General features: G+C 60.3%; 1 protein-coding gene across 1 annotated transcript in view; it reads right to left on the reverse strand.

Annotated features, from left to right (window-relative positions):
* Window positions 1–4,348: 4,348 nt before the first annotated feature.
* Window positions 4,349–25,676, reverse strand: part of MEGF6 (multiple EGF like domains 6) — a 119,044-nt gene continuing 97,716 nt past the window's right edge. Inside the window, 27 exon segments of the mRNA XM_033195807.1 lie at window positions 4,349–6,987; window positions 7,352–7,399; window positions 8,979–9,107; window positions 10,009–10,137; window positions 10,248–10,376; window positions 10,620–10,748; window positions 10,876–11,004; window positions 12,147–12,275; window positions 12,906–13,034; window positions 13,248–13,379; window positions 13,492–13,620; window positions 14,620–14,748; window positions 14,947–15,075; window positions 15,368–15,496; window positions 15,818–15,946; window positions 16,026–16,154; window positions 17,183–17,314; window positions 17,516–17,644; window positions 17,727–17,858; window positions 18,345–18,470; window positions 21,588–21,722; window positions 21,796–21,930; window positions 22,488–22,616; window positions 24,176–24,304; window positions 24,916–25,029; window positions 25,032–25,046; window positions 25,433–25,603. Coding sequence (XP_033051698.1) covers window positions 6,926–6,987; window positions 7,352–7,399; window positions 8,979–9,107; window positions 10,009–10,137; window positions 10,248–10,376; window positions 10,620–10,748; window positions 10,876–11,004; window positions 12,147–12,275; window positions 12,906–13,034; window positions 13,248–13,379; window positions 13,492–13,620; window positions 14,620–14,748; window positions 14,947–15,075; window positions 15,368–15,496; window positions 15,818–15,946; window positions 16,026–16,154; window positions 17,183–17,314; window positions 17,516–17,644; window positions 17,727–17,858; window positions 18,345–18,470; window positions 21,588–21,722; window positions 21,796–21,930; window positions 22,488–22,616; window positions 24,176–24,304; window positions 24,916–25,029; window positions 25,032–25,046; window positions 25,433–25,603 — 3,266 coding nt within the window. The 3' untranslated portion in view covers window positions 4,349–6,925.

The following is a 25,676-nucleotide window of genomic DNA, read 5'->3' on the forward strand; positions in this document are numbered from 1 at the left end:
GTGGTTCACAGGGGCACAGAAGCCAGGTGGGCGAGGCCGCCCCAGCTAGGCCAGGACAACCATCAGAGACTGGACAGGCCACCGGTCCCTCCGTCCAGCCAGAGATGGGACAGGCCACCAGTCTGTCTATACAGGCACAGAGTTGGGTCTGTCACCTGTCAGATCTGGAGTCCCACAGTGAGCATGTCCCTCCATCCCACCCCCATGTCCCCACCACCCTGTCCCGTGTGCCATGTGCGTCCTCAGCCCACAGAGCCCCTACTGCTGTCCTGTGACCGGCAGAGAATTTGTACACCGCGTGCGCACTCACATGACCTCATCCTAGTTCCTGCTCTTGCCCAACCACGTTTTAGGATCTATCTGAGTGGCTCTCTGATCATCTGGCCCCTCTGGAACATTCCGGAACATGCCCCGCCCTGGCGGTGTCCTGTGCAGGCACTCCCCTTCCCCACTGCTGCACGCCTTCCTCTTGTGCCACCTGGTGTCTGGCAGAAGCACTGCTGGCTGGGCCCCAGGGCCTCCGATGCCCGGACTGCCGCCGGCTCCAGGGCTGGCCCTGGGACCCCAGTGGTTCCTGGGGGGATCCTCACCCCACATTCACTCAGAGCCCTCTGCCTCCAACTTTTGCTGGTGGGAGTAAGCCGTTGACCAGTGTTTTGATGGGCAGATCTCTGGTCTTGGCGAGACGGGCCTTCTCTGTACACTTGGCCTTGGCTGTGGGGTCTCTGTGAATTCTGCCCATCTCCTCCCCTCTGCGGCTCAGCTAGGTCCTTCCCTCTCCGGCTCAGCTCAATCCTCCTCCGGCTCGGCTCGGTCCTCCTCTCTCTGGTTCGGCTCAGCCATTCTTGACCCCAGACCTTTGTCTGTTTTAGACATGGCAGGTTGCCCACCAGATGCCACCTGTGGGCTCCGTTGCTAGGCCTTTCCAGCAAACTGGAACGCATCCAACATAGCTGCGAAAAATGTGACGTTTTTCACGTCACATTTGCCTTCCGGTTGTCATTTGTTCAGGCCTTTTGAGGTCTTTATAAACTCTATTAGAAGAATTGAAAGAATCCAGAAATTCTTTTGCCAGATACATTCCTGTAGAATTACAGGTTTTGTTGTGATGCTGAGCGGTGTCTTATTTTGTAGTTTTCTTGTTGGTTATTGTTGGTGTTGAAGCACTATTGATGTTATAGGTTTTACACATGTTGTACATTTTCCATGATTTATAGGATTTTATTGCCAACCTTGCTGAATTCTTATCAGCTGTAACAATGTCTGTTAACACTTTGGGGTTTTCTGTGGAGAGGATCTTGTCCCCTGAGAACCACGGCAGGTGTGTCTTCCTCTGGAATCCTTATACCTGAGTTGCTTCTCCTCGTCTGAAGGTACTGCCTGCAGCCGTTGGGGCTCTGCTGGGGCGGTGGGGGGCAGCGAGGCTGATGCCGGCATCTTCTGATTTGACTTTATTCACTCTTGTGACAGCACTCATCGTGCTATACCCAGGTCCAGTTCCAGGTGGTCCAGGTGTGCAGCTAAGCCCCTGCCTCTGGAGTTTGTGCTCTGATGGGGATGTCACGGCAGGGCTGTGAAGAGTGGAAGGCTGGGAGGAGGTATAGCAGGACCAGACAACCATCACCCCAGTGGGCACGGCAGGCCCTGCTGGGCGGCATCTTTTGGACAGACCTGAATTCATCGGTTTCTCCCCTAAACATGATATTTGCACCTAACCACTATTAAAAAGGTCCTTTGGCAGGTTTCCAAGAATTTCTATCCCAAACAGGCATGGAACTCTGTCCAACGTTCTTTCTGCTGCCATCAATACAGTCATCTGATTTCTCTTCTCACCCAAATGCACCGACGCATCTTCTGATGTGAAATTGTCCTTGATTTCGATCCGGTCCATTCGGTCAGGCCAGTGTTCTTGCTTAAAATACTCCTATTTGGATAGCTAATATTTGATTTAGGATTTTTGCCTGCATGGAATGAGTCTGCAGTTATCTTTCCTTGTTACTGTCCTCTCTTGGTTTTAGAACCAAGTTTCCGCTGCCTTTGTGGGATGAGGTGAGCTGTTTTTCCGCCATTTAAAATCTCTGGAACGAGTCCTGGTTGACAAGTGTGTGGTGTACACCTGGTGTAACCATGCACGCTACAGCTGTGCCAGGATTCCTGGGGCTGAGCAGAGGGAGGAGTCCCTCTCCCGTGGCTCCTTCTCTCTTCTTAGGCCACCACCTGATTTGCAATTTTAACCTTTACTTACACCAGTCTCGGCATTTTTCCCCCAGTTTATCATTTTTCTAAGTGTTTTCCAAGTGATTGGTAGATAGTTGCTCACAATTTTTATGCCTTCTTCTCTATTGTGTCTGCAGTTGATTCTTCTGTATTTTTTTCTCTTGTGTTTAAAAAATCAGTCTTGCCAGGTGTTTTCTTGCTTCTTAGTCTTCAAAGAAGGAAATTTTGGTTTTCTTAAGCATTCCATTATTCTCCACTTGCTGAATGTAAAGTTTATACACAGAAATCTAAGTGTGAGTATCACTCATCATCAGAGAAACGTGAATTAAAGCCACAATGAGGCCGAGTGCAGTGGTTCGCACCTGTAATCCCAGCACTTTGGAAAGCTGAGGCGGTCAGATCGCATGAGCTCAGGAGTTCGAGACCACCTGGGCAACATGGCAAAATTCCGTCTCTACAAAAAGAAAATACAAAAATTAGCCGGGCATGGTGGCTCACAACTGTAGTTAGCTTCCTGGGAGGTTAAAGTGGGAGGACAGCTTGAACCTGGGAAGCAGGGGTTGCAGTGAGTCGAGATGGTGCCACTTCACTCCAACATGGGTGACAGAGTGAGACCCTGTCCCAAAAAAATAAAAAATAAAACCACAATATCATCTCACACTGTCAGAATGGCTATTATTAAAATGTCAAAAAATATAACAAGTTGTTGAGGATGCAGACAAAAGGAAATGCTTATACACTGTTGGTGGGAATGTGAACTCGCTTAGCCTATATGGAAAATGCTATGGTTTTTCTCAAATAACTAAAGATAGTAATCCCATTCGATCCAGCAATCCCACCACAGGGCATCTATGCAAAGGAAACATTATATCAAAAAGATGCTCACACTTATGTGTTTATCACAGTACTGTTCACACTAGCAAAGATAGAGAATTAACCTGTGTCCATCAGTGGATGACTGGATGAAGATGTGGTGTGTGGAGGTGTGTGTGTGCACGCGCATGTGTGAATTGTACATATATATATATATATATATATACACATTCCATGTAGTATGGACGTGCACTGTTTGCATGCACACACACACCATACATGACTACTCAGTCATAAAAAAGAATGAAAGCATGACTGTTCCAGCAACATGGATGGAACTGAAGACCACTATCTTAGGTGAAATAACCCAGAAACAAAGTTAAATACTGCATGCTCTCCTTTATATGTGAGAGCTAAATAACACGTACAGACAGACAGACAGTGGATTTACAGACACTGGAGACTGGAAGGGTGGGAGGGATGAGAAATTACTTCATGGGCAGATATGTACACTATTCAGTAACGGTAACACTAAAGCCCAGACTTTTCCACCATGCGATATGTCCATGTAACAAAACTGCACATGTACCCCTTAACTTCATATTGTTACACTGAAAAGGTATGTGTACGTCAATACAGTAAACATGTAAGGATAAATACAGATGTACCATGTGTGTTCAAGCTTATTCAGGTTATCATTGCTAACTTACTTGCTTAACCAATGGGTTTTTATAAAGCGCACCTTCTTAACCTATTGGCTTTTTTTTTTTTTTTTTTGAGACGGAGTCTCGCTCTACCGCCCAGGCTGGAGTGCAGTGGCCCGATCTCAGCTCACTGCAAGCTCCGCCTCCCGGGTTCCCACCATTCTCCTGCCTCAGCCTCCGGAGTAGCTGGGACTACAGGCGCCCGCCACCTCGCCCGGCTAGTTTTTTGTATTTTTTAGTAGAGACGGGGTTTCACCGTGTTAGCCAGGATGGTCTCGATCTCCTGACCTCGTGATCCGCCCGTCTCGGCCTCCCAAAGTACTGGGATTACAGGCATGAGCCACCGCGCCCGGCCAACCTATTGGTTTTTGTAAAACGTACATTCAGATCACCCATGACAGCGATTTATTTCGACCTGTTCTATCCATCGCTGCTGAATGAATGTTTGAGCCTCATTGGGTGCGTATATGTGTATGTACATTTACAGACTGTCAGAATGTTTCTCACCTTGAAATATTCATACGCCTGCCCCAATTCTCCTTTGGTTTACTCTGCGTGTCTGTATTTCTACCCTTTGAAGCATGTCTTTTATAGTGAAAATACTATTTAGTATATTTTTAATGCAGTCTAGTCTGTTTAATGTTTTTAATTGACGATAATTATAGCCATTCATTGGATACACAGTGATGTTTGATACATGGGGTGTCTAGTGATCAAATCAGGGTAATGAGCATAGCATCATCTCAAACATTTATTATGTGTGTTGAGAACATCCAATATCCTCCTTCTACCTATTTGAAACTATATAATATACGGTCAGGAGTTTGTTTTTCCATCGTCATTTGTAACCGTTAACATTAGGATCCGTGAGCCCGTTTTCTAGTTATTCTGCTTCATTCTCCTCCGTTCCTGACTGCGGTTGGGTAGCTGGGATTTCCTCCGGGTGGGCAGCAGCTCAGCCTGCCTCACGGCTTCCTGTAGCTGAACATGTGTCTTCACTGAGCGGGATGAGTGATTGGCACCTGCCCCTGTCCACACCCTCACACCATGCTGAGACTGTCGGGCGTTCCCATTGGGGAGTAATGGGGATATTTTGATTCTCTGAATTGCTAGGCCATCTGGGAACTGTGGTGACTGAATATCTCAGCGCACCCTCCTGGCTGCTTTCTCTTCGGGCTGGAGAACGTCTCTAAGAGCATTTTCAAATCAGGCTTTTCTGTGGAAAAACGGCCGAGGCCTTGAAGGCCTAAGAATAACATGGACTTTGCATGCCCTTGATAGTTTAGCTGGACATAAAATTCAGGCTTCAAATATTTCCTTCAAACTCTGAGGATGGAACATCACAGTTTTCTGGCTCCCCGTGTTTCTCGCGTAAAGTCTGAGGTCAATTCGATTCCCATTCTTTTTTCTCTGGGACTTTAGAATTTATCTTTGACATGGATGTTCTTCAAGGTCTTACGGCTTTTTTGTTATTTTCCACCTTGTGCATTTCCAGTCTGACTGAGATCATTCACCTTTAGATCTGAGAAGGTCTTGGTCCTCGTTGCTTCATGTCAATGACTTCTTATTTTTGTGTTTTGCAGTTAGATGGAGGTGAATGAACACCTCCCTTACCCATTTCCATTCGTCTATCTTCTGTACGTTGTCTCTCTTTACGCCTCCCTGCTATTACTGGGAGAATCTCCTGGGCTGTATCCACTCACCCCATCTGCTGGATGCTTCATTTCCAGGTGTGCGTTTTCCACACTCCATTGCACCGCAGTCCATCTCTCTCTGTCTGCTGCTCCTGCATCCCCACCATCTTGCCCTCCCTTATCACTGTTTTACTTCAAAGTCTCCCCATGGCAGTCCATTCGTCGGCTTCCTCTGTGACAGCTCCCTTGCCGTCTGTGAGTAACCAAGCTCACTGGACTCCTCCTCCTGCTGCTGGTGAAATCCTCTGCCCTGGGGCCTCAGCTACCTTGGCTGGTTTTAGAGTGATGGCAGACAGCAGCCCAGACCCTAAAGGGGCCTTCTCAAGGAAGAGAGCATCCTGTGTTGCAGTCTGAGTGCAGCCCTCTCCATTGGCCACCCCACCCTGCAGAGGAATCCCCAGCCACCGCCTCTACCCTCTGCCTCTACCGTCCACTCTGGGCCCTTCTTCCAGGAGACATCAGCCTCAGCCCATGAGTGCCAGGTGCTCGGGAGGGTCGGCCTGTACTCACCCAGGGAGTCCCCGCCCCTGTCCCTGTGACGTTGCCCTCCCCCCAACTGCTGATGCTCAGGTAGCGGTGGGTGGGGTGGGCCCAAGGGAGTTCGGCCTCAGTCCAGGTTGCCCGTCCACACCAGCCTTCCTCCCCCTGGGCCATTCTTCGGGGCCAGCCACTCTCTGGGTCTCAGGGTGTCTCAGTGGTAATGAATGCAGCCCCAGCGCTCTCCCCAGTAGCACCGGGAACTGAGATGAGTTCCAACTTCTTCACTTGTGTGGCACCCCCACCCTTGCAAAGGGTCCCAGGTACACTGAGAGGTCCCTGTGTGCACCCTTATCCTGGCCAGGCCCCAGGGAGGAGCCCACACAGAGTCCACGTAACGCAGCAAACACACAGGCCACGAGGAGGCTGCCTGCTCCTTTACCTTCCTGGGTTTACATGGTACCGGAGCCAGCAGCCTGGTGAGCCTGCAGAACCCTGCAGACCTGAATCAGGGTTTCTGGGGATAGGGCAGGAGATGACAGGCAGCTTCCAGCTGATCCCAGGGTTGCAGGGGGCATGTGCAGTGGCCCATAAATACCTTTACATAAATACGGGCTGGGCAACTTAAAGTCCCAGGGCCTAGCACCAAAAAGCCTGCCTGGAGGACAGTGGCCCTGTGCCTGCACCTGCGCCCACACTGGCGCCCACACCTGTCCTCGGCCCGACTCAGAGCCGCAGGGAGAGTGGGGCTTTCTCAGCCCAGGCCCAGAGCGTGCCCCTGGGTTCTGCAGAGCCAGGCCAGGTGGCGCCTCTCTTCCAGCAGCCATGCAAGGCTTCCCTCCTCAATGCCACACCAGCCTCCAAGAGCAACAGGTTGCTGGGCTGTCCACAGCCCTCCACGGCCCTCAGAGGAAGGGCAGTACCAAGAGCTCTGGGCCCATGAAGTGTCCTCAGTAGTCACCAAAGGCCTGGGTCCCCTCTGGCTGGAATGGAGAGGCGGGCTCCAAGGGGCCGCCTCTGCTAGTGCCTCGCTGGTCCACTGCTCCGGGATGTGGGTCTGCTGGAGGCGGGCAGTGTGGCTACTGGGGAAAAGGAGAAAGGAGGCCCAGTCCAGGGCGGGACAGGTGCTCCCAAAACACTGGGTTCTGGGTTGGCACCTCCCCTCCCACCCCTCCCCTCAGCAGCTCACCCCAGCAGAGCGGGGCGGGGTGGAGAGGGGCGGGGGCGGGGGCGGGGGCGGGGGCGGGGCCCACCCACCCGTCCTTCCCAGCCTGTCCTTCCCAGCTCTGGCCCTGGCCTTGGTCTCTGAGCTCCAGATTCCTGGGGCCCAAGGTCCCGGGTGCAGCTGCTGCCCTGTGGGGCCCAGATTATACTTAAGCACTCTGCTTTGACTTTGCCATAAGCCACCCTTCTGGCAAGTCCACAGGCATTCCCCACACCCCTTACCTGGGCCCTGGGCTAAGGACGGGTTCTCGGGGAGCCGGAGGGGCCCACCTGGAGGGGAGAGAGGGCAAGCCACGTTAGTACCCCCAGCCTTGAGTGCAGCCAGGCATGACCCCATCCAGGCTTGAAGGACCTCACGTTCCCCACACAGCCTCCTTCCCTTCTCACTCCTTTGCACTCAGGGAAGGAACGGGGGCGGCCAGGGGCTCTCCCTCTCCCCAAAGGAAAGCTCTCAGCCCCTCCAAGTCCCCGCTACCTGTAACTTCAGGGGCTTTACCCAATGCCAAGCCAAGTCCACTCCAGGGGAGAGCACGGGACCCAGGACTCCCCATGCCCAGCAAGACCCTGCCCATGAGGCCCCAGGCTCCTGAGGCCTCCAGCTCAACGTCAAGGCACTGCCCCCAGCACGCAGCCCAGGTGCCCGGCAGCCGGCGGTGCAGTACCACATCTGACCACTAGATACCGCTGCCGGATAGCCTTTTGTCCCCTGCACCAGCGCACAGGCTGCTGCCCCGCCCCTCCTCGCCCCGCCCCGCTCCACCCCACCGAGATCGGGGCTCGCCTGTCTTAAGGCTCTGAACAATCTGCAGCCAGGACTGCCTTAGAAAGGCACAAACAGATGCACACATACACAAAGCCAAGACGATTTGGGGGCCTCCAAGTCGAGGACCCCAAGTGTGAAATCCCCAGTTAGCCAAAAGGCAGAGCCCGTAGGTAGCCTGGCGCCCGGCCTTTGCCCCGCCCACATGTCCTGCCCTGCACGGGCCCCAAGCCTGCCTCTCACTTCCCTCTGCAGAGACAACCTGTCCCAACACTGCTGCGGGGTACACGGTTCGGAGGGGCGGGCAGCAAAGTCTGAGCTGGCCAGAGGGGTGGGGGCATCCCAAAAGCACTGCCTGCAGGCAGAGAGCACATTCCAGGACAGCCTCAAGGGCTTAGGCGCTAAGGAGTCACCTTCACACAGGTGCTGGTGCACGCTCACACATGCCTGGCACACATGCCTTTGCCCCCTGCAGCACATGCGGGCACCATTGCACAGACGCACTGGCCACATTCACACACTGATGCACACCTCACACACAGGCACTGACACACACAGGCACCTGCTGCCAGTGCAGGACTGCAGGCATGGACTGGCACACACTGGATGCCACACACATGTACTGGCACACATGCACACACCCTGCTGCTCACACTTGCATATGCGTGCACAGACACACCCTCACACCCTGGTGCGTGTGTGTGCGGGGCAGCAGGGGCAGGGATAGCCAGCATGCATCCACACTGTGGATAGTCCAGCCCAGCCACGGGGTCATGACGCTCTTCAGGCCGCCGGTGCAGTTTGCACCCCACCCTTGTAGCTGCTGGGGCTGGGAACGCCGTTTCCGGCTGGCAGCATAGCCCACCCCGTCCTCTGGTTAAGCGAGCGTGAAGCTCACACTCCACCCATCAGAAGCCAAGTGACACTCTGGGTACCGGGTGGGGACAGATGACATTTACTATGACTGAATAACCATAGGGTGACCTGGCCAACTCTGCAGTGGGTGAGACAGGGGTCCCCGGCCAGGGTGGAGCTGATGCTGATGCGGGGATGGTGCCTTCGCGCCCTTCCCCAGGGAGCCCAGCTCACCTTCCCGGCACGTGGGCCCCATGTAGCCATCCACACAGTGACACTGCCCACTGACAGGGCTGCAGTCGGCACCACCCCCGCAGTCACAGCGCAGGGTGCAGCTGGGCCCGAACTGGCCCCTTCCGCAATCTGCAAGGCGGAGGGGGTGGGAGACAAACCTGAGCATCATCCCTGCTTTCCTGCGCCAGGGACCCTGGGCCTAGGGGACCCCAGCAGAGCCCAGGTGGAGCGAAGCCTTCCACCTGGGTGTGTGTGGAAGCTAAGACCTTGGGCCTCGGTTTCCCCTGAGGAGTAAACAGTCCCTGCCCTGCCTTCCTCAGCTACATTCTGCAGCCAGTGAGCTCCTGCATGAGAAAGCCCAGGCCCCAGGCACACACCCAGAGTCACCACTGTGTTCCTGCCCTGCCCCAGGAGGGCAAACGGGAGCCAGTGGTCAGGGATGCCCCTCAGGGCACAACAGGTCTGAGAGCCACAAGGCCAGGTATGCAGCCCCAGCAGCAGGGCCCCTCCAATCCTCAGGTGAGCGCCTCCAATCCTCAGGTGAGCGCCTCCAGTCCTCAGGTGAGCGCCTCCTATCCTCAGGTGAGCGCCTCCAATCCTCAGGTGAGCGCCTCCAATCCTCAGGTGAGTCCCTCCAATCCTCAGGTGAGCGCCTCCAATCCTCAGGTGAGTCCCTCCTATCCTCAGGTAGGGCCCCCTGGGCCGGAAGGGCCACAGCCCCCTCGATGTCCCCACATCCAGGGAAGTCTTCCCACCCAGCCAGAACCCCTCCCATGACCATGGCCTTCCTGGGACGTTGTGGGACCCACAGGGCAGAGCCTGGCCTAAGACTCCAGCAGGAGCGCCATGCTTGGCATTGCATGTCCCAGCAGCTGACTCCAACCCCGCAGAGGGCATGGGCCAGGTGCAGAGGCCATAGGAGGGCACAGTGCCCAGCCCAGGACTGGCACAGGTAGGGCCCAACCAGTCAGTATGAATCACTGTTGGAGACCGACATCCACGCCCTTCCCGAGCAGAACCCCAGACTCACCCAGGTTACAGGTGGCTCCTGAGCGCCCTGGTGGGCAAAGGCAGAGACCGGTGACAGGGTCACAGGGTGCCCCCCCATCGCAGTCACACCGCTGGTGGCAGCCCTCTCCAAATGAACCTGGCTCACACCCTGGTGGGGGCAGTGGGCTCAGTGTCCCCCTCCTGCCCTGTACCCAGACGGGATGGGGACAGGGAGTGGGGGTTCAGGGTGGGGAGAGGAAGAGGGCATGAAGCACTCACCACTCTCACAGAAGTGGCCGTGGAAGCCGGCGGGGCAGAGGCACCGGCCACTGATGGGGTCACAGGGGGCTCCATGTTGACACTGGCACACCCCCTGGCAGCCAGCCCCATGGAAGCCAGGGGGACAGGCTGAAGGATGCCAGTTACCATGAGACAAGGGCACACGGTGGCAGAAATGTCCAGTTTGCCCAGAGTGAGTAAAACTCGCCATTTCGGGGACCCGTGAGAAGCCCCCTCCTGCCCTTCCTCATCCCTCCCCACTGCTGCTGGCTCCCCACCTCTCTACTTCACTGCAGCCCGGATCACCCACATGGGAGGAGTGGACAGTGGCTGAAAGGGGCCCCAGCCCAGCTGCACAGGCCCCCAACTCACGGTGCTCGCAGGCCTGGCCATAGAAGCCGGGGCCGCAGCGGCAGGTGCCCGTGGTGGGCTCGCACGTGCTATTGTTGTGGCAGGAGCACTCCAGACTGCAGGCGGCTCCATAGTGCCCAGGGGGACAGGCTGGGGACAAAACAGGGCAGGGAGGGAAGGGCAGACAGTCCTCAGACACCAACCTTGCCCAACCCTATGGCAGCCCAGGGCACATCCCTGAGGGGATGCTGGGGTCCCACGGGCCCCACACACTCACCCAGCTCACAGTGCAGCCCTGTCCAGCCCAGGCCGCAGGAGCAGCTGCCGTTGGTGGCATGGCACAGGCCTCCGTTTCTGCAGGAGCAGGTGTGCTCGCAGCCCACGCCAAACCGGTTCTGGGGGCAGCCTGGGGACAGAAGGCAGGTGCTGCCTGGAGCTCTGGCCGAGGGCTGAGCTCCCTCTGGGGACGTGTCCCCACAGGCTGACAGTCAAATGCTTTCTGAGGCCTGTCAGTGCTAGTCTGCCTGCTGGGCTGGACAGGCACATGCCAGGGAGTGGCACCAGCCGCATCCTCTCATTCATTGGTCATCTCAGGCTGTCAAGTACCAGGCCTGGTCTAGGAACTGAGGGTGGCTCAGTCATGGAGGCGCTGGGTGAGCACCTGCCCAGCCTGCAGGAAGGGGTTCACGGAAGGCTTCATGGAGGCAGTGGCCCACTGTGAACCAGCTGTCTCCCAACTGGGAGTGAGTAGACATCCTCCAGGCCTGATAAGTAACATGGCTGGGCTGCTGTGGGCTCAGAGGTGGCCAGCTGCGGCCCTGCAGTTACAGCGGGATGGCCTGATGGCCAGCCCAATGGCACTATCCTTCCTGGGAGTGAGGCGGGGCCAGGCTACATCCCGGCTGGAGATTGGGCCCTGGGATCCTGAACCCTCTGCTGCCACAGGCTCCCAACGGGTCCTGAAGGCCAAGAACTGGTGTGGGGGGCAGCTAGCCCCTTCATGCAGACTAAGGGTGGCACCAGGCCAAGAGGCTGTGGCTGTGTTTATGGGGACTGGGCCTGTGGGAGCAGGAGCCACCACACCTGTCCCTTGGGTCCAGCCCCTCTCTCTACTCTGGACTGTGCTCTAGACCTGCCTCCACTTTGGTCCCTGGGCCTTGGGCCTGGGAGAAAGGGCCAGAAGGACTCCACCCTCAGGCAGAAGACAGCCACCCGATCCCTCCTGCAAGGGGCCAGGCAGGCGCTGGGTAGGAACCTGAGGCCCTCAAGGCCACCTCGATGAGGATGGGGTCACTGGGTGGCCTAAGTCTCAGGAGCTGAGTGTCGAGGCAAGGGCTGGAGTGGCGTGGGACGGTCCATCCCCCCAAGTAGGGCAGCGCAGTCAACACAAGCTACAGCACTCTCGCCTCAGCTCCACGGTCAAGTGGGGAGCCGGTGGCAGCCAGGATGTGTGGGTGCCTGGGCTGGGCCCACCCTCCAGCATCCCCATGGCTAATCCGTGACACCTCTGAAGGGCCCGTGAGCACACCCTCCAGAGTAAGCACCCACCTCGCTCACAACGGACGCCGGCTCTCCCCGGGGGGCAGAGGCAGGTGCCAGTCACAGGGTCGCAGGCCGCCCCATGCCCACACCCACACACATGGGTGCAGTTGGGGCCGAAGCGGCCCTGCGGACAGGCTGCCAGGGAGGAAGCGGTGAGCGTGGCTGGCTTCCCTTCTCTCCCTGCCCAGTCAACCCCGGAGAGGGGATAGGACAGGATGGGATGGGGTGAGGGGACCCTGGGTCTGCCCCAGACAGGGTGGGGCCAGCCACCTCCCATGCACCCACCCTCACATCTCCCTTCCACCCACAGGCCCTGCTGGGGGTCCAGCCGCTGCCGCCCGCTCTGCAGTGACTCACCCCCACCCACCCCGCCAGCTCTGCTGGGGTCCCAGAAGGGGAAAGTCCCTGCACGACTCAGGGAAAAGGCCTGTTTCCTGGCAGGACACTTGGCCACAGCTGAGCTGCCCAGCTGACCTCTGTGCCCAGCTGTGCTCAAGCCCCTGGCAGACATGGTGCAGGTCGCCGGGCACAGCAGGTGCAGGGACAGAGCTAGCAGAAGCCTGGTGGGGACTTGGTGTCACAGACACCCCCAAGGCTGCAGCCAGGGCTGCCCCTCTGGCTTAGCTCCACCTGGGGCCAGGCCCAGCCAGAGGGGGCTGAAGGGCAGGGAGGTGGGCAGTTGGGGGCCGTCCTCCTGCAGGCTGGCTGGCCCTACCCCGGAGACACAGGAGGCACCACTCAGCCCTGCTGCCACCAGCCACTCACTGAGGCTGCAGTCCGCCCCGAGAAACCCAGCGGGGCAGTGGCAGGCCCCCGTAGCCGCATCACAGGAGCCCCCGTTGAGACACCCACACAGCTGTTCACAGCCCGGCCCATATCGCCCTGGCGGGCATCCTGCAGGGAGAGGGGCTAGCTGCAGGGGCTGGGGGTAGCTGCAGGGGCTGGGGCTGGAGGCTTCCCCAGTGTCCCTGAACACAACAAGGCAGCTCTTATGAGGCCCCGACACCCTCCATCTTCCACCTCCTCAGACGAGGGCCTTCCCAGGGACCAGGGGAACTGGGCCCAGCAGGACTCCCGAGCCCCTGGGTGGGCATAGGCAGCACTCACGTTGCCGGCAGCTGGGGCCGTGGTAGCCAGCAGCACATGAGCAGATCCCAGTGGCAGGATGGCAGGCTGGGTTCTCACCGGGACACCAGCACATCCGTGCACAGTCCTCCCCAAAGCTGCCAGGGGGGCAGGCTGGGTGCAGACCGGCAAGGTCAGTCCTGGCCCAGCCCAATCAAGGAACAGGTGCCTCTCTGGATTCCCCCCACCCAGTCGCTCCTCGGCGTGGGGACTTGGGAGCACCTACCTTGTTCGCAGCCAGAGCCAGTGAAGCCAGGGGGACAGCGGCAGGCCCCAGTGACGTGGTGGCAGGCAGCGCCGGGTGGACAGCTGCAGCGCTGGGCACAGGCCTCTCCAAACCAGCCCCGCAGGCAGGCTGCAGAAAGATGAGGGATGGGGAGGCTTCCTGGGAGGGGCCTGTTGGGGATCTGTGGGCCAGGACAGGCCCAGAGTGGACGCTGTGGGTAGGACCCACCCAGTGCTGGCTGAACTGGGGGCTGTGCTCACCACGCTCACACCTCGAGTCCCCCCCCGGAGGGCAGAAGCAGGCCCCGGTGGCAGATGGCTCCCCACCGGCAGTCATAGCGCCCCTCACAGTGAGGCCTGAATGTGCCCTTGGCACAGGCTGCAGGGACAAGACAGGGCTGAGAGCTCAGCCTCCGGCAGCCCCGCCCCATGGAAGGCGAAGGAGCAGGGAGATGGCAGCCGGGGCTCAGCACTGAGGCGACGGGAGCCAGCGACAGCCCTGAGGCCAGCTGAGTGCCCAGGCTTCCCTCAGACAGCAGACCCAAGGCTCCCGGCCTGAGCAAGGGGCCGCCCACGCTGAACGCCAAGCAGTGGGGACGGTGCCCCTGCTGGAAGGGGGCTGGTGTTAGGGGCTTGGGTGGGAGGCTGGAGCTTTGAGGAATGAGGCAGTGTTGCCCTTGCATGTCTGGGCTCTGGAGAGGCTGAGGCCCTGCTGGGTGAACCAGGCCCTGCTGGCACAGCAGCCACAGCCAGACCCCTCACTGGCAGGAGGCCCCCAGCCAGCACAGGCTCCAGGACAAGGGGTGAAGGGGCCCCTCTCTGCATGCAGGAAACAGCAACGGCCCCCGAGCCCCAAAGCATCCTCCGTTCCACCCACCACAGCGCTGGCCAGGGCCACACACCCCTGCCAGGGCAAGGCAGCAGCAGTCTGTCCCCACAGGCCAGCTTCCTAGACTGAGCCCCCCCCAACAGGAACCCTTGGGGCTCAGACGGCAGCTCTTGCACTCACAGGACAACAGATCCCCTGGTGAGGCCCCACCCCGGGCACAGTCCTCAGCCCTGCAGTGAGGCTCATGCCACCCCTTCTCAGCAGGGCCTCCAGACTGCCCTGCTGCCCCGCCCCACTCACGGTTCTGACACTTGTCCCCAGTCCAGCCGGCCGGGCAGAGGCAGTGGCCCGTGTGCGGGTCACACAGGCCCCTGTTGAGGCAACCACAGCTGTGCAGGCAGCCAGCTCCGACGTGCCCGGGGAGGCACTCTACAGGAACAGAGGCAGGCACAAGGGTGAGGGTCCTGCCTCCTGGGTCCAGGAGACCCTGGCTCATGCTTCCCTCACAAAGGGCCAAAGCCCCCACCCCAGGGCGCTGCCCCCTGACCTGAGAGCCCTCCTAGGCCTACAGACAGGGCTGTACCAAGCATGCTGGGGTATGTCCCTCCTCTGCTGCCCAGCACTCACCCTTCTCACAGGCCAGGCCGGCCCAGCCCTCCGGGCATGCACAGTGGCCTGAGACAGGGTCACAGGTCCCTCCATTCTGGCAGAGGCAGGAATGTCGACAGTTGTCGCCATACAGGCCGGCAGGGCAGGCTGGGGCCGGGGAAGAGGGAGCAACCTGCATCCCCCAGCCAGCTGGCCCCACAGGGTCTGTCTGGCTTTCCAGCCCCATGTTGGACTTTGGGGTCAGGGACCTTGCAGGGGGCTGCCTCTAGGATGACCTGCTAGCCCAGCCTGACTCACCATCCCTGCCTGGAGAGGGGCACAGGTGAAAGGCACAGTCCTCAGTCCTAACAGCCCCTTCCTCCCTCCCGCAGGCACCAAGTGTCCTCTGGGCCCTGCAAGAGGCCAGTACCCGGTCCCTGGACTCCTGGGTGGGGCTTACCCTGCAGGCAGGAGGGCCCCATCCAGCCAGGGGCACAGTGGCACTGCCCATGGACAGGGTCACAGGAGGCCCCGTTAAAGCAAGCACAGGCCTGGCTGCAATTGTGCCCGTAGGTGTGGGCTGGGCAAGCTGCAGGTGGAGAAGGCTGGTCAGAGCCGGGGTTGGACAGGACTCCAGGGGTTGGCAGCAGATCACAGGCAGCTGGGCAGATCTGCCAGGGTCCCCTCGACTGCTGTGGCCAACTGTCCCCTCCCTCTGGCTCAGGCCACCCACTCAGCAGAGTGGCCACAAAAAAGGACCAACGCTCTGGCACAAGTGAGTAAAGCATCATTCCCAGGGGGGCTGCCTGGCAGCTTTGGTCACTCAGGACAGGTGACAGGAGGGAGTCTCCTACGGAGGACCCGGCACCCCCTCCCGCAGCACCCTGGGCTGAGCAGGGACCTCACGCACTCTCAGCACAGCGGGGGCCCCGGCGGCCAGCGGGGCAGAGGCAGGAGCCGTTCACAGCATCGCAGGCAGCTCCGGCGGTGCAGTTGCAAGCATGGCGACAGTCTAATCCGAAGAAGCCGGCCGGGCAGGCTGCAGGCAGGGGGCAGTGATGTGAAGGGGCCCACACTGGAGTCCACCCAGCCTAGCCCCCGCCTGTGCCCTAGCTCACCACGCTCGCAGAAGGTGCCCCTCCAGCCGGCCGGGCAGGTGCAGGCCCCACTGACATGGTCACAGGCTGCTCCGTGCTGACACTGGCACCGCTGCTCACAGCCGGGCCCGAAGTGGCCCTGGGGACACCCTGAGACATGCGGCCCCGGCCCACTATCAGTCAGAGGGCCAGGAGCCTGACCCAGCTGTGCCCGGGCCTTGCCGCCATCCCCAGGACTGTGGGACAGGCCTGGCTCGTGAGAAGCCCCTTCTCACCCAAGGGAGACTGGGCTCACTCACACGCTTCATCCCCACCCAGGTGGGGCCACGGGAGGCTTGAGGGAGCTCCAGGCAGCAGCTTTAGGGACGGGAGCTCTGCAGGGGCCGCCTCTAGGACACCCGACCCAGGCCTCCCCCGGTTCCACCAACCAAGCCTCGGGGGCACACACGGAGGGACACCAGCCTCAGTCTTAAGCAGACCCCTTCTCCATCCCCCAGGTGCCAGGCCTCCCGCAGTGGGGGACGGGACCTTCCCCTTCCTGCTGCAGCTCCAGGTGAGCCTGGTGCAGGTCGGTGAGAGGACCAATACTCTGGCACAAGTGAGCAAAGCATCATTCCCAGGGGGGCTGCCTGGCAGCTTTGGTCACTCAGGACAGGTGGCAGGAGCCCCGCACCCACCCCCGCAGCACCCTGGGCTGAGCAGGGACCTCACGCACTCTCGGCACAGCGGGGGCATCGTTTAGTCCAGGCTAGACTTTAGTCCAGGCTGTGGAGTGGGGTGGTGGGTGCTGGGAAAGCTCAGGGAAGGCAGAGGAAGCCAGGCCAGAGCCCAGCCACGGTGCGCGTGTGTGCGTGTGCATGTGTTGGGGTGTGTGGGTGCGCGGGAGGGGGCACGGCCAAAGGCTGTGTGTGTGTATGTGTATGCATGTGCATGTGTGTATGCGCTCATAGGAGGGGGCGCAGCCAAAGGCTTTGTGTGTGTGTGCGCAGGAGGGAGTATGGCCAAAGGTTTTGTGTATGTGTTCATGTGTGTGCGCGTGTGCACACATGTGTGTGCACAGGAGGGGGCGTGGCCAAAGGCTTCATATGTGTGTGTGCACGCAGGAGGGGGCATGGCCAAAGGTTCTGTGTGTGTGTGCTCAGGAGGGGGGCGCAGCCAAAGGCAGGGCCAGGACTCACGCTGCTCGCACTGCGGGCCCACGTAGCCAGCCTCACACAGACACAGGCCACTGATGGCATCACAGCTCCCGTGGCCAGCGCTGCAGTTGCAGAGGTGGCTGCAGTCAGGTCCCCAGTGACCACTATCACAGGCTGCAACAGAACTCAGGGTCATCCAGAGCAGGCCCCAGTGCAGGCCACGGGTACCACCGCCAAGTCAGGCACAGGGGCATCTCAGGACTGGGGCACTGCCTCATGCAAGCCCCCAGTCCTCAGGGGCCCTGGGCGGAGGCCTCTCCAGGGGCTAGGAAAGGAGGGACGTCTGGACAAAGGGCAAGCCAAGGGTCCCTGTACCTCTCTGGCAGCTAAAGCCGGTCCACCCGGGGGCACAGCTGCAGTGTCCGGTGGCTGGGTGGCAGTGCCCATCATTGGCACAAGAGCACCTTGTCTGGCAGCTGGGACCAAACCAGCCTGCTGGGCACACTACAGGCAGGAGAGAGAGCGTGAGTGGGGCCTGGCCGCCTACCCCGGGTCAAAGGCTCAGGGGTGGCTCCAGCTTACTCACCGTCTTGGCAGTGGCTGCCAACGAAGCCAGGGAGGCACAGGCAGGCTCCAGTCTCAGGGTCGCAGTGGGCACCGTGCTGGCATGCTGGGCAGATCTCCTGGCAGCCCAGCCCCCAGTGGCCCTCAGGACAATCTAGCAACCACCCCCCATGGCCAGTCAGTGCCCAAGCTGCCCTTGCTCAACACATCAATAAACACAACATGGCACAAAGCCCCTGGAGCCACAGCCGAGGAGGCGGGACCACTGTTACCATCTCAGCCTGCCCCGGGGAGGAGAGAGGGCCCGGGTGCCTCCTGGGGCTGCAGGCTGCGGGGTGCCCACCCATGGGAGAGGAGCCCCAGGCACAGTTCAGCTGGCAACACAAGGAGCTGAGCCTGTTAGAGACGGAGCCACGTGGAGAGGGAGAGCAGCCCGGGAGGGCAGCCTGTAGGCCCCAGGGGCTTGGTGGGGCAGCCACAGACCCCCATTCCCTACCCCAAGAGAGTGCACTGTGAGTTCTCACATCTGCTACAGGCGGGCCTGGGATCCGCAGGGCTGGGGCCCCCACAGTTCAGGGCCCCATCAACGCGGAGCTGTGCAGCCCACGGAGGTGGAACTGGGGCTGCAGCTGACACTCACCTGCCTCACAGTCTTCCCCAGTCCTCCCGGGTGGACACCGGCACTGCCCCGTGACCCCGTGGCAGGGGGCCCCCCCACAGGAGCAGGAGCCTGAGCAGTTCACGCCAAACGTCCCCACCGGGCACTCTGCAGGAAGAAGCATGAGGGGCCTCAGCCACGCCATGTGGAGCGGCCTGACCAGAGCCTTTCCCCTAGGGGCTCCTGGCGAGTGTGCCTCCCACACCTCCCCATATGGGCTCTGGCTCTAGCCCCGGGGTTGGGGGGCTGCTGAGCACACCTGGGGTCCCCAGAGTGGCCAGGCAGGTCAAAGAAACAGGCAAGGGAGGGGTGAAAGGGGAGCTGACAGATGGGAGGAGAGGGGAGGGGCAGGGCTGCTGGGGCAGCCTGGGAGAGGCTGAAGCAGATCCCTCAGCTGTCCAGGACCCTGGAGAGCTCCCGGGAGCCCGAGGTAGGGCCTACTCTTCCTCCGCCACCATAGTCACCAGAGGACCTGTCCTGGTCAGGCCAGTGTGCCCCCAGCCCAACCTGGCGATGCTGGTCCAGTCTCTCCCACTCCCCTACATCCAGCTGGGAGCCCCTCCAGGGACTCGGCCCTAGGCCTGGGGAGGCTGTGCACCCACTCGCTCCACCCCCAGAGCCACTGCCCTTTCCCTGTGGGATAGGGCTAGAATGGAGAGGGCAGGGGGCCTCCTGGAGGCCTAGGGTCCCCCTCCTCCACCCAGCAGGTAAATGAGACCCCAGGGAGCACAGACACCAGGGAGTCAGAGCATCCCAGGAAGGGGGACCTCGGGAGAGAACGTGGGGGCTGAGGATCAGGACCCCTGGAGAGGGCCTGCAGGGGCCGCTCCCCATGGCCTGGCAGAGCTGTGGGTGCTGGGAGCCCTGGATCGGCCTCCCTGGCAGAGCTTTTCTCTACTCTCCCACGCCTGCCCTGCCCGTAAGGGCCGGGCCTTGGCCTCCCCTGTGAGGACAACAGAGCATGAGGCTGGGCCGGGAGCTCGGGTTGCAGCCTTCTTGCCTCCCCCAGCAAGGCGCAGTCACCGTGATGCCCTGCCTGCTGCTCAAACTAAACCTCTCCCTGGGCTCACAACAGCATCACAGCAGCCCCAAGAAGGCAGTCGACAGAGACCCCGTGCTGCACGCCCAAGTTCCACAGAGCCCACGCGTCAGAAGGCCCACAGCGGGGCTGAGAGCCAGGCTGTGCCCAGCCTGGGGAGGAGCGCTGGTAATACAGGTAAGCACCAGGCCTGGCCCCGCTGAGGCCCTGAGTACACACACTGGTGAACCCTTGTCACCAGGGCCCATCCCCGGGGCACCCGCCCACAGGGACACAGGGACGTCCCTGGGACTACAGGCCTGGCACTCCGCGTGCCCTAGGGCACTGGGCGGTGTTCACAGGGTTGGGGGGTCGCTGGTCAAAGCAGCCTGACAGGGCCTCAGGGAAGCCCCCTCCACTAACTGGGGCAGATGAGTGCAGGGCAGGAGCAGTTTCCAGACCCAACAACAAGACGGGATGTTATCTTTATAAAGGGTGTTGATCTTTATGTCAGCACTCAGATGTCATCCTGTGGCTTATCCTCAGAGCACCAGAGGCTCTTAAACAAAAGAGGGGAAGGGGCAGAGGAGGAGCGGAGGAGGGGCAGGGCAGGAGCCTTCCTCCTCTCAGGAACTGGGGGCTCTGGGAGCCGTGGAGGTGCGTCTCTGGAGAGGCCTCCTCACTGTCTCCAGTGTAGAGACTGGGGAGTGGAAGGAGGGTCACAGGCATCGGGGAGGGTGAACTGCTGGTGTGTGTGTGCATGTGCCTGCCTGCATTCATGTGTGTGTGTGTGTAAGTGGTGTGTGCAGGTATGTGTGTACACGTTTGGGGAGGAGAGTGGGAGGAAGGGTGGGAGAGGATGCCAGGGCGTCAGGAGGAGCTGAGTCCCACGTCTGCACACTCATGAAGCCCTAGGGCTTGTGCACAGATGGGGAGTGGGCACTCAGAGCTGCTGCACGCCGGCCTGAGACCACAGAGCTCCTGCGAGTCCAGGTCGGGAGGCTTGGCCTAGAGTGCTCCGACCCTTAGTGGCTGGGACCAGGGTGGCCTAAGAGCTGGCTGGTGGGTCCTTGGGTGGACGTTGCTCCCTCTGCGGGCCCCTTCTCATTCCCCAGATGGAGGTGGGGAGGGGAAGGGCCCATGCTGGGGGTACTTGCGTCCAGACCGCCCCCTGGTATGGCCCCAAGGGAGGCAGAGGAGGGGGCTGGCACCGGGCTTCTCGTTCTCTCTCCAGCCCAGGACATGGTCATGCTGGTCACACGGCAGGCCCTCGTGGCTCCCGTCTCTCCTGGCCAATGGGCGTGGACAGCGTGCGCCACGCCAAGGGAGGCTCCAACCTGCCCAGGCCCTGTCGGTGGCCGCTGCGGCAGCTCCGTTACTCACGCCGAGGGCATCTTCCTTCCCCTCATAGGCTGATGACACACTCGGGTATTTCCTACCCTGGTCATGAGACTGAGGAGTGACCATCCCGCAGCTCTGAGCCGCAGATCAGCTTGCTCAGCTTTCTGCTTGGCCAGGACCACATGCTGTTGTCCTGGTCATTGCACCTCCCGCCAGTGCCAGCTGGGGCAGCCAGAATACCCCCACCTTCCTAGCCCTCTTGGCAAAGCCCCCAGCCCCATGCACGCTGGGCTGGAATCACTTCGGGGAGTTAGTCGCCGGGTCTCCCAGGAATACCTAAGCACGGACCCAGCTGGGCCATCTCCCAGCCAGCTCCTAACAGCCTCCTCCCCTGCCTGCCATGTGAGTGTGGGGCTCCCAGGCTCTGTGCCTGCTAGACCCAGGCCACAGCATCCACATCCAGGGGCCTGCAGCCACGACCCCAGGCCGGCGCTGCGGCCCAGACCACTCTCGGAACCACCACCTCCAGGGGCAGCCTCTGCTGCCGGCTCACATGTGAGGAGGGAGCTGCTGCTCCAGCCTCCAAGAGAAGCCCACAGTCTGTTCCAGTCGAGGCAAGGGAGGAGTTTGGAGAAGCACCAAACCCCCTCTGGGCCAGGCCCAGAGCAGACCTGCCCTAAGCAGACTCAGACTAGCAGCCGCACCACTGCTGTGTGACAAGCTGTCAAGGCAAGGCACCACCTGAGCTCAGGCGAAGGAGGCCGATAGTGACAGCTGTGCAGCCCTTCTGAAGCCCACCCTCCAGCCAGACAGGCAGCCTAGACCCACAATGAGACCGCCGGGAGCCCCAGGAGCCGGCCACTCACCTTGGTCGCAATCCTCTCCCCGGAAGCCAGCAGGACACTGCTTTCCACACTCGCCGCTCACAGGGTCACAGGCCACACCCACTGGGCAGGTGCATGCCTGCCGGCACCCCAGCCCAAAGTAGCCCGGCTCACACTCTGCAGGGCGTGAGAGAGGGGTGGGTGGGGTCAGCCGGCCCTGGCGTCCCCCAAGCCCCACGCGTGGACTCACCTGCCTGACAGTGCTCGCCCCAGAAGCCGGCCTTGCAGGAGCAGCTGCCATCCCTCTTGTCACAGGACCTCGTGTGGGGCTGCACACACCGGCACTCCTCCGAGCAGCCCGGCCCAAAGGCCCACGGCGGGCAGGCTGCACGCACGGAGCAGTGAGGGGGGCTCCCGTCTGAAGTCCCGCCCTCCCAGACCACTTTCACCAGCCCTGGGTCAGCCAGGATGACAGCCAAGATCATGCAGGGAGCTGTCCTCATCCACCTCTCCCCCTGCAGCCCACCGCCCCTTCCCTCCCCGAGTGTCTGAATCCCAGGGATGGGCGACCCCACCAGGGACTCAGAGCTTGGCGTTGCTGCCAGGAATCTCCAAAAGTCAAGACAGGCTCCATCCCCTAGAGGCTTCTGCAAAAGGCCTGGCCCTGCCCTCATCTGCAGCCCTCCCACCCATCAGGGCTGGGAGGCACCACGAGGCTGGGGACCGTCCACCCAGACGCCCTGGATGCCAGCACAGTTGCCGTCGAGAGGATGTGGCTTGGAGTCCACAGACTCAGGGCAGATCCCAGACCCACATCCCAGTGGGTGACCTGGCTGGGCCCTGATGGTCTCATCCCAACCCAGACTACAGGTAATAGGACACAGACCATCCCTTCCACCCGCTGCGGCCACCAGGGACACCGGAAGGGGCAGTGAGACTCACTGAGGTGGCAGAAGCGGCCGTACAGCCCTGGGTCACAAAGGCAGGCCCCGTAGAGGCGGTGGCACCGGCCCCGGTTGGCACAGTTGCATTTCTTGCGACAGTGCTTGCCATAGTAGCCCTTGGGGCAGCCTGGGGGCAGCGGGGCTCCGTGAGAACCTTGGTGGCAGCCAGCCTACCACATGTGGTCCTACCCGTGTGGTAGGATGCTCAGGGGCCCAGGGCTCAGCACAGGAGCTGGGAGCAGCCCTCACCAGGGCACTAGGTGAGCCTCCAGGATTGGCTGTCTGCCCTGGCTGGTCCGTCCCCGACTTCCCCTGCCCCCAGGGTCTGTGGCAAGGGCGGGTGGAGGAGCACCTTCCTTGGCCCACACTGGAGAGATGCACAAAGCCCACGCTCCACTCTCCCCAAAGTCTGGCTCCCATCAGGAGCTGCCTGACTTCTGTCCCATGACAGTCACTAAGCTTGACCTCAGAACCTCAAAGCAGGAAGGACATGTGGCCCCAGTGGCCAGGGTCCCAGGCCCAAGCCACAGGTGGCCCCAGAGCTAGAAAGGTCCTCGCCTTTCTTCCCCAAACAATTCCTTCTGACTGGGTCCTGCCCCACGTTCTTCCTCGTACTGAAGGCAGCAGTAAGCTGAAGGTGCCCCGATAACGACATGGAGACTATGCCCCAGGACCTGGAGACTAGGCACAGTTGCATTTCTTGCAACAGGGCTCGCCATAGTAGCCCTGCGTTATCCAGGTTGGCCCTGAGCCCACAGACAGATGTCCTCATCAGAGAGGCAGGCGGAGGCTGAGACAGAAAGTGGAGGCCTAGAGAAGAGGAGGTGACCCCTCGATGCTGCAGGCAGCCTGGAGGGTACAGCACAATCCCAGGGGTGCAGTGCCCGGGAATGAATATGGGGGTTCCCCAGCCCCCTGTAGAACACAAAGGGCAGACAAAGTGGGGAAGGGAGGCACGCTGACAGGGAAGAGGTAGGAAGCCCTGTGCAGCTGCCTGGGGTCCCCACAATCACCAGGCAACCAGCCCTGCAGAGCACAGCACATACAGCCAGGCAAGCTCACAGGGCCACCTGGACATGGGGCACAGGTTCTAGGGCTGGCTATCTTCCTCTCGCGAAGGCAGAAATTTTGTGATACGTTAGCTGCACTCTCCAGCGAAAGAGGCAGAAATGATGAAGTCTGGCGACTTAAAGATGAAGCTTGGAAAACCACCTGGGAAACATTTTCTGGACTAACTCCTCCAGAAAGGCTGAAACTTCAGAGTTAATAAGGACGTCAACATCATCCCTTGCGGCCACTGGCCCCTGAGTAATCCCTTCTGCAAACCTCACCCAGCCATCACACAGCTCTACTTGAATGCTTCCAGGAACGGGGACCTTACTGCCTCCCAAGGGAATCCATTCGAAAAGTGTTGCTCTGTAAAGTCTTATCATCTGCTACAGTTAGGCCCTGGGAAAATCAGCAACAGTGAAAAAGCAACACCGCTCTCACTCAAGGGCCTCATTCCCTCTCAAGCACAGCCTAAAGCTCTGGAGACCGGGAGGCAGGAAGGGAAGGGAGTCTAGGAAAAGTTTGGTGGCCGTTTCCCTGCTCCAGTGGGAGGAAGGAGACAAGACGGGGTGGTGCCTCCCACTTCCCTTACAGCCCAGGGGTAATTCCAGAAGCACCAGAAGAGACTGCACGCACCATCCTCACAGTTAGTTCCACTGACACCCGGGGGGCAGCGGCAGGTCCCCGTGACAGAGTCGCAGGTCCCACCATTCTGACAGCTGCAGGAGAAGCTGCAGTTCTTCCCGAAGGTGTCCGGAGGACAAGCTACAAAGAGTGACAGGGAAGTGTCAGGGTCACCAGCCAGCACGACACTCTGAGACCCCTTCCTAGGGTTGGAGGCTCTGGGTTTAGAAGGAATTGCCTAGAGATAAAATGATGGCACTTGTGCCCCTGCCCACGCTCATGGGAGACACCACTAATGATCACTGACTCCTTTCTCTGAACGCCAGCAGGGACAGCAGTCTCCTCCTCCTGAACCAGCTCTTTCAAACAGGCAGAGCCTCACAGTGATTACGGGCCCCCGGCCATCTGAGCTAGAGGAACTCAACCCTTCAGCAGACAGCCCTTGCTGTCTTAGTTATTTGCTGGCTTGCTTGTTGCTGGACCGTGAAGACTGATATTTAGGAAGGACAAACACCTTGGCTCGCTTGTTCCCAGGGAATCCGTGCTGCCTGGAACAGTGCCTGGCACAGAGTGGATGGTCAGGGGATGTTTATCAAAGGACTGAACAAATGGATGAATGAATGGATCTGCACGGATCTCCCTGCCCAAGGCCAGCAGGCAGGAGTAAAACTGAATAGGCTCAAAGGGCTGTCCCCAGGTCTTGGGGCTCAGAGGCCCCTTCCCGGCCCCCAGCCCCTGCCCAGCCGCCTCACTCTCATTGCAGATGATCCCAGTCCAGCCCTCGGGGCAGTCACAGCCATCCAGGCCCGGGAGGCAGGTTCCTCCATTCCTGCAGTCATCACAGGTCAAGCTGCAGTCGTGGCCAAGGAGTCGTCCAGGCAGACTGGGGGGCAGACCAGGATGGGGGTGTTCAGAGCCTGACCCCTGGCCTCAGTGGGCATAGAGGCCTGGCTCAGATCCTCACGCCAGGGAAGGGGCATAAGGGGCATCCTCAGCCCATGAGGGCCCCAAAAGGGTGACATGGGGGCAGATGCTGGGGCCAAAAGGAGCCCTAACTTGGGAGCTGCAAGCCCGGTCCTGCCCAGGCTCAGCCCGCATGAGCTGTGCAAACTGAGCCAGTGGCTCAACCTCTCTGGGCCTTGGTCTCACATGTCATTGCAGGGGTCCTTCCTCACGTCCCCAACCTCTGATTGGATGGCAGCCTAGCCTGAGGGGTCGCTGGCTGCCAGCCCTGCGAGCAGGAGCCCCCAGGGGCTGGGCTCCGCTCACCAAACTTCTCTGTGAGAGTGTGTTCGCCCCGCAACTCTGCCTCTTCCTCGTCGGCCCCGATGTCGTCATCCTGGAAGAGTCTCGGCAGCTGGTCCTGGAGCACGGCGATGTGGGGCAGAGGCCGCACGAAGGGCAGCTCGCCGTCCAGGTCCACCACCGGCTCCTCCAGGGCTGCCAGGGGCACAGAGGTCCCTTCGCCCCTGCCACCCACCTGCCTGCCCCAGCGACTCCCCAGTGGGTAGGG

Source organism: Trachypithecus francoisi, unplaced genomic scaffold (genome assembly GCF_009764315.1).
Source record: "Trachypithecus francoisi isolate TF-2019V2 unplaced genomic scaffold, Tfra_2.0 Contig01621, whole genome shotgun sequence".
Taxonomy (NCBI): Eukaryota; Metazoa; Chordata; class Mammalia; order Primates; family Cercopithecidae; genus Trachypithecus; species Trachypithecus francoisi.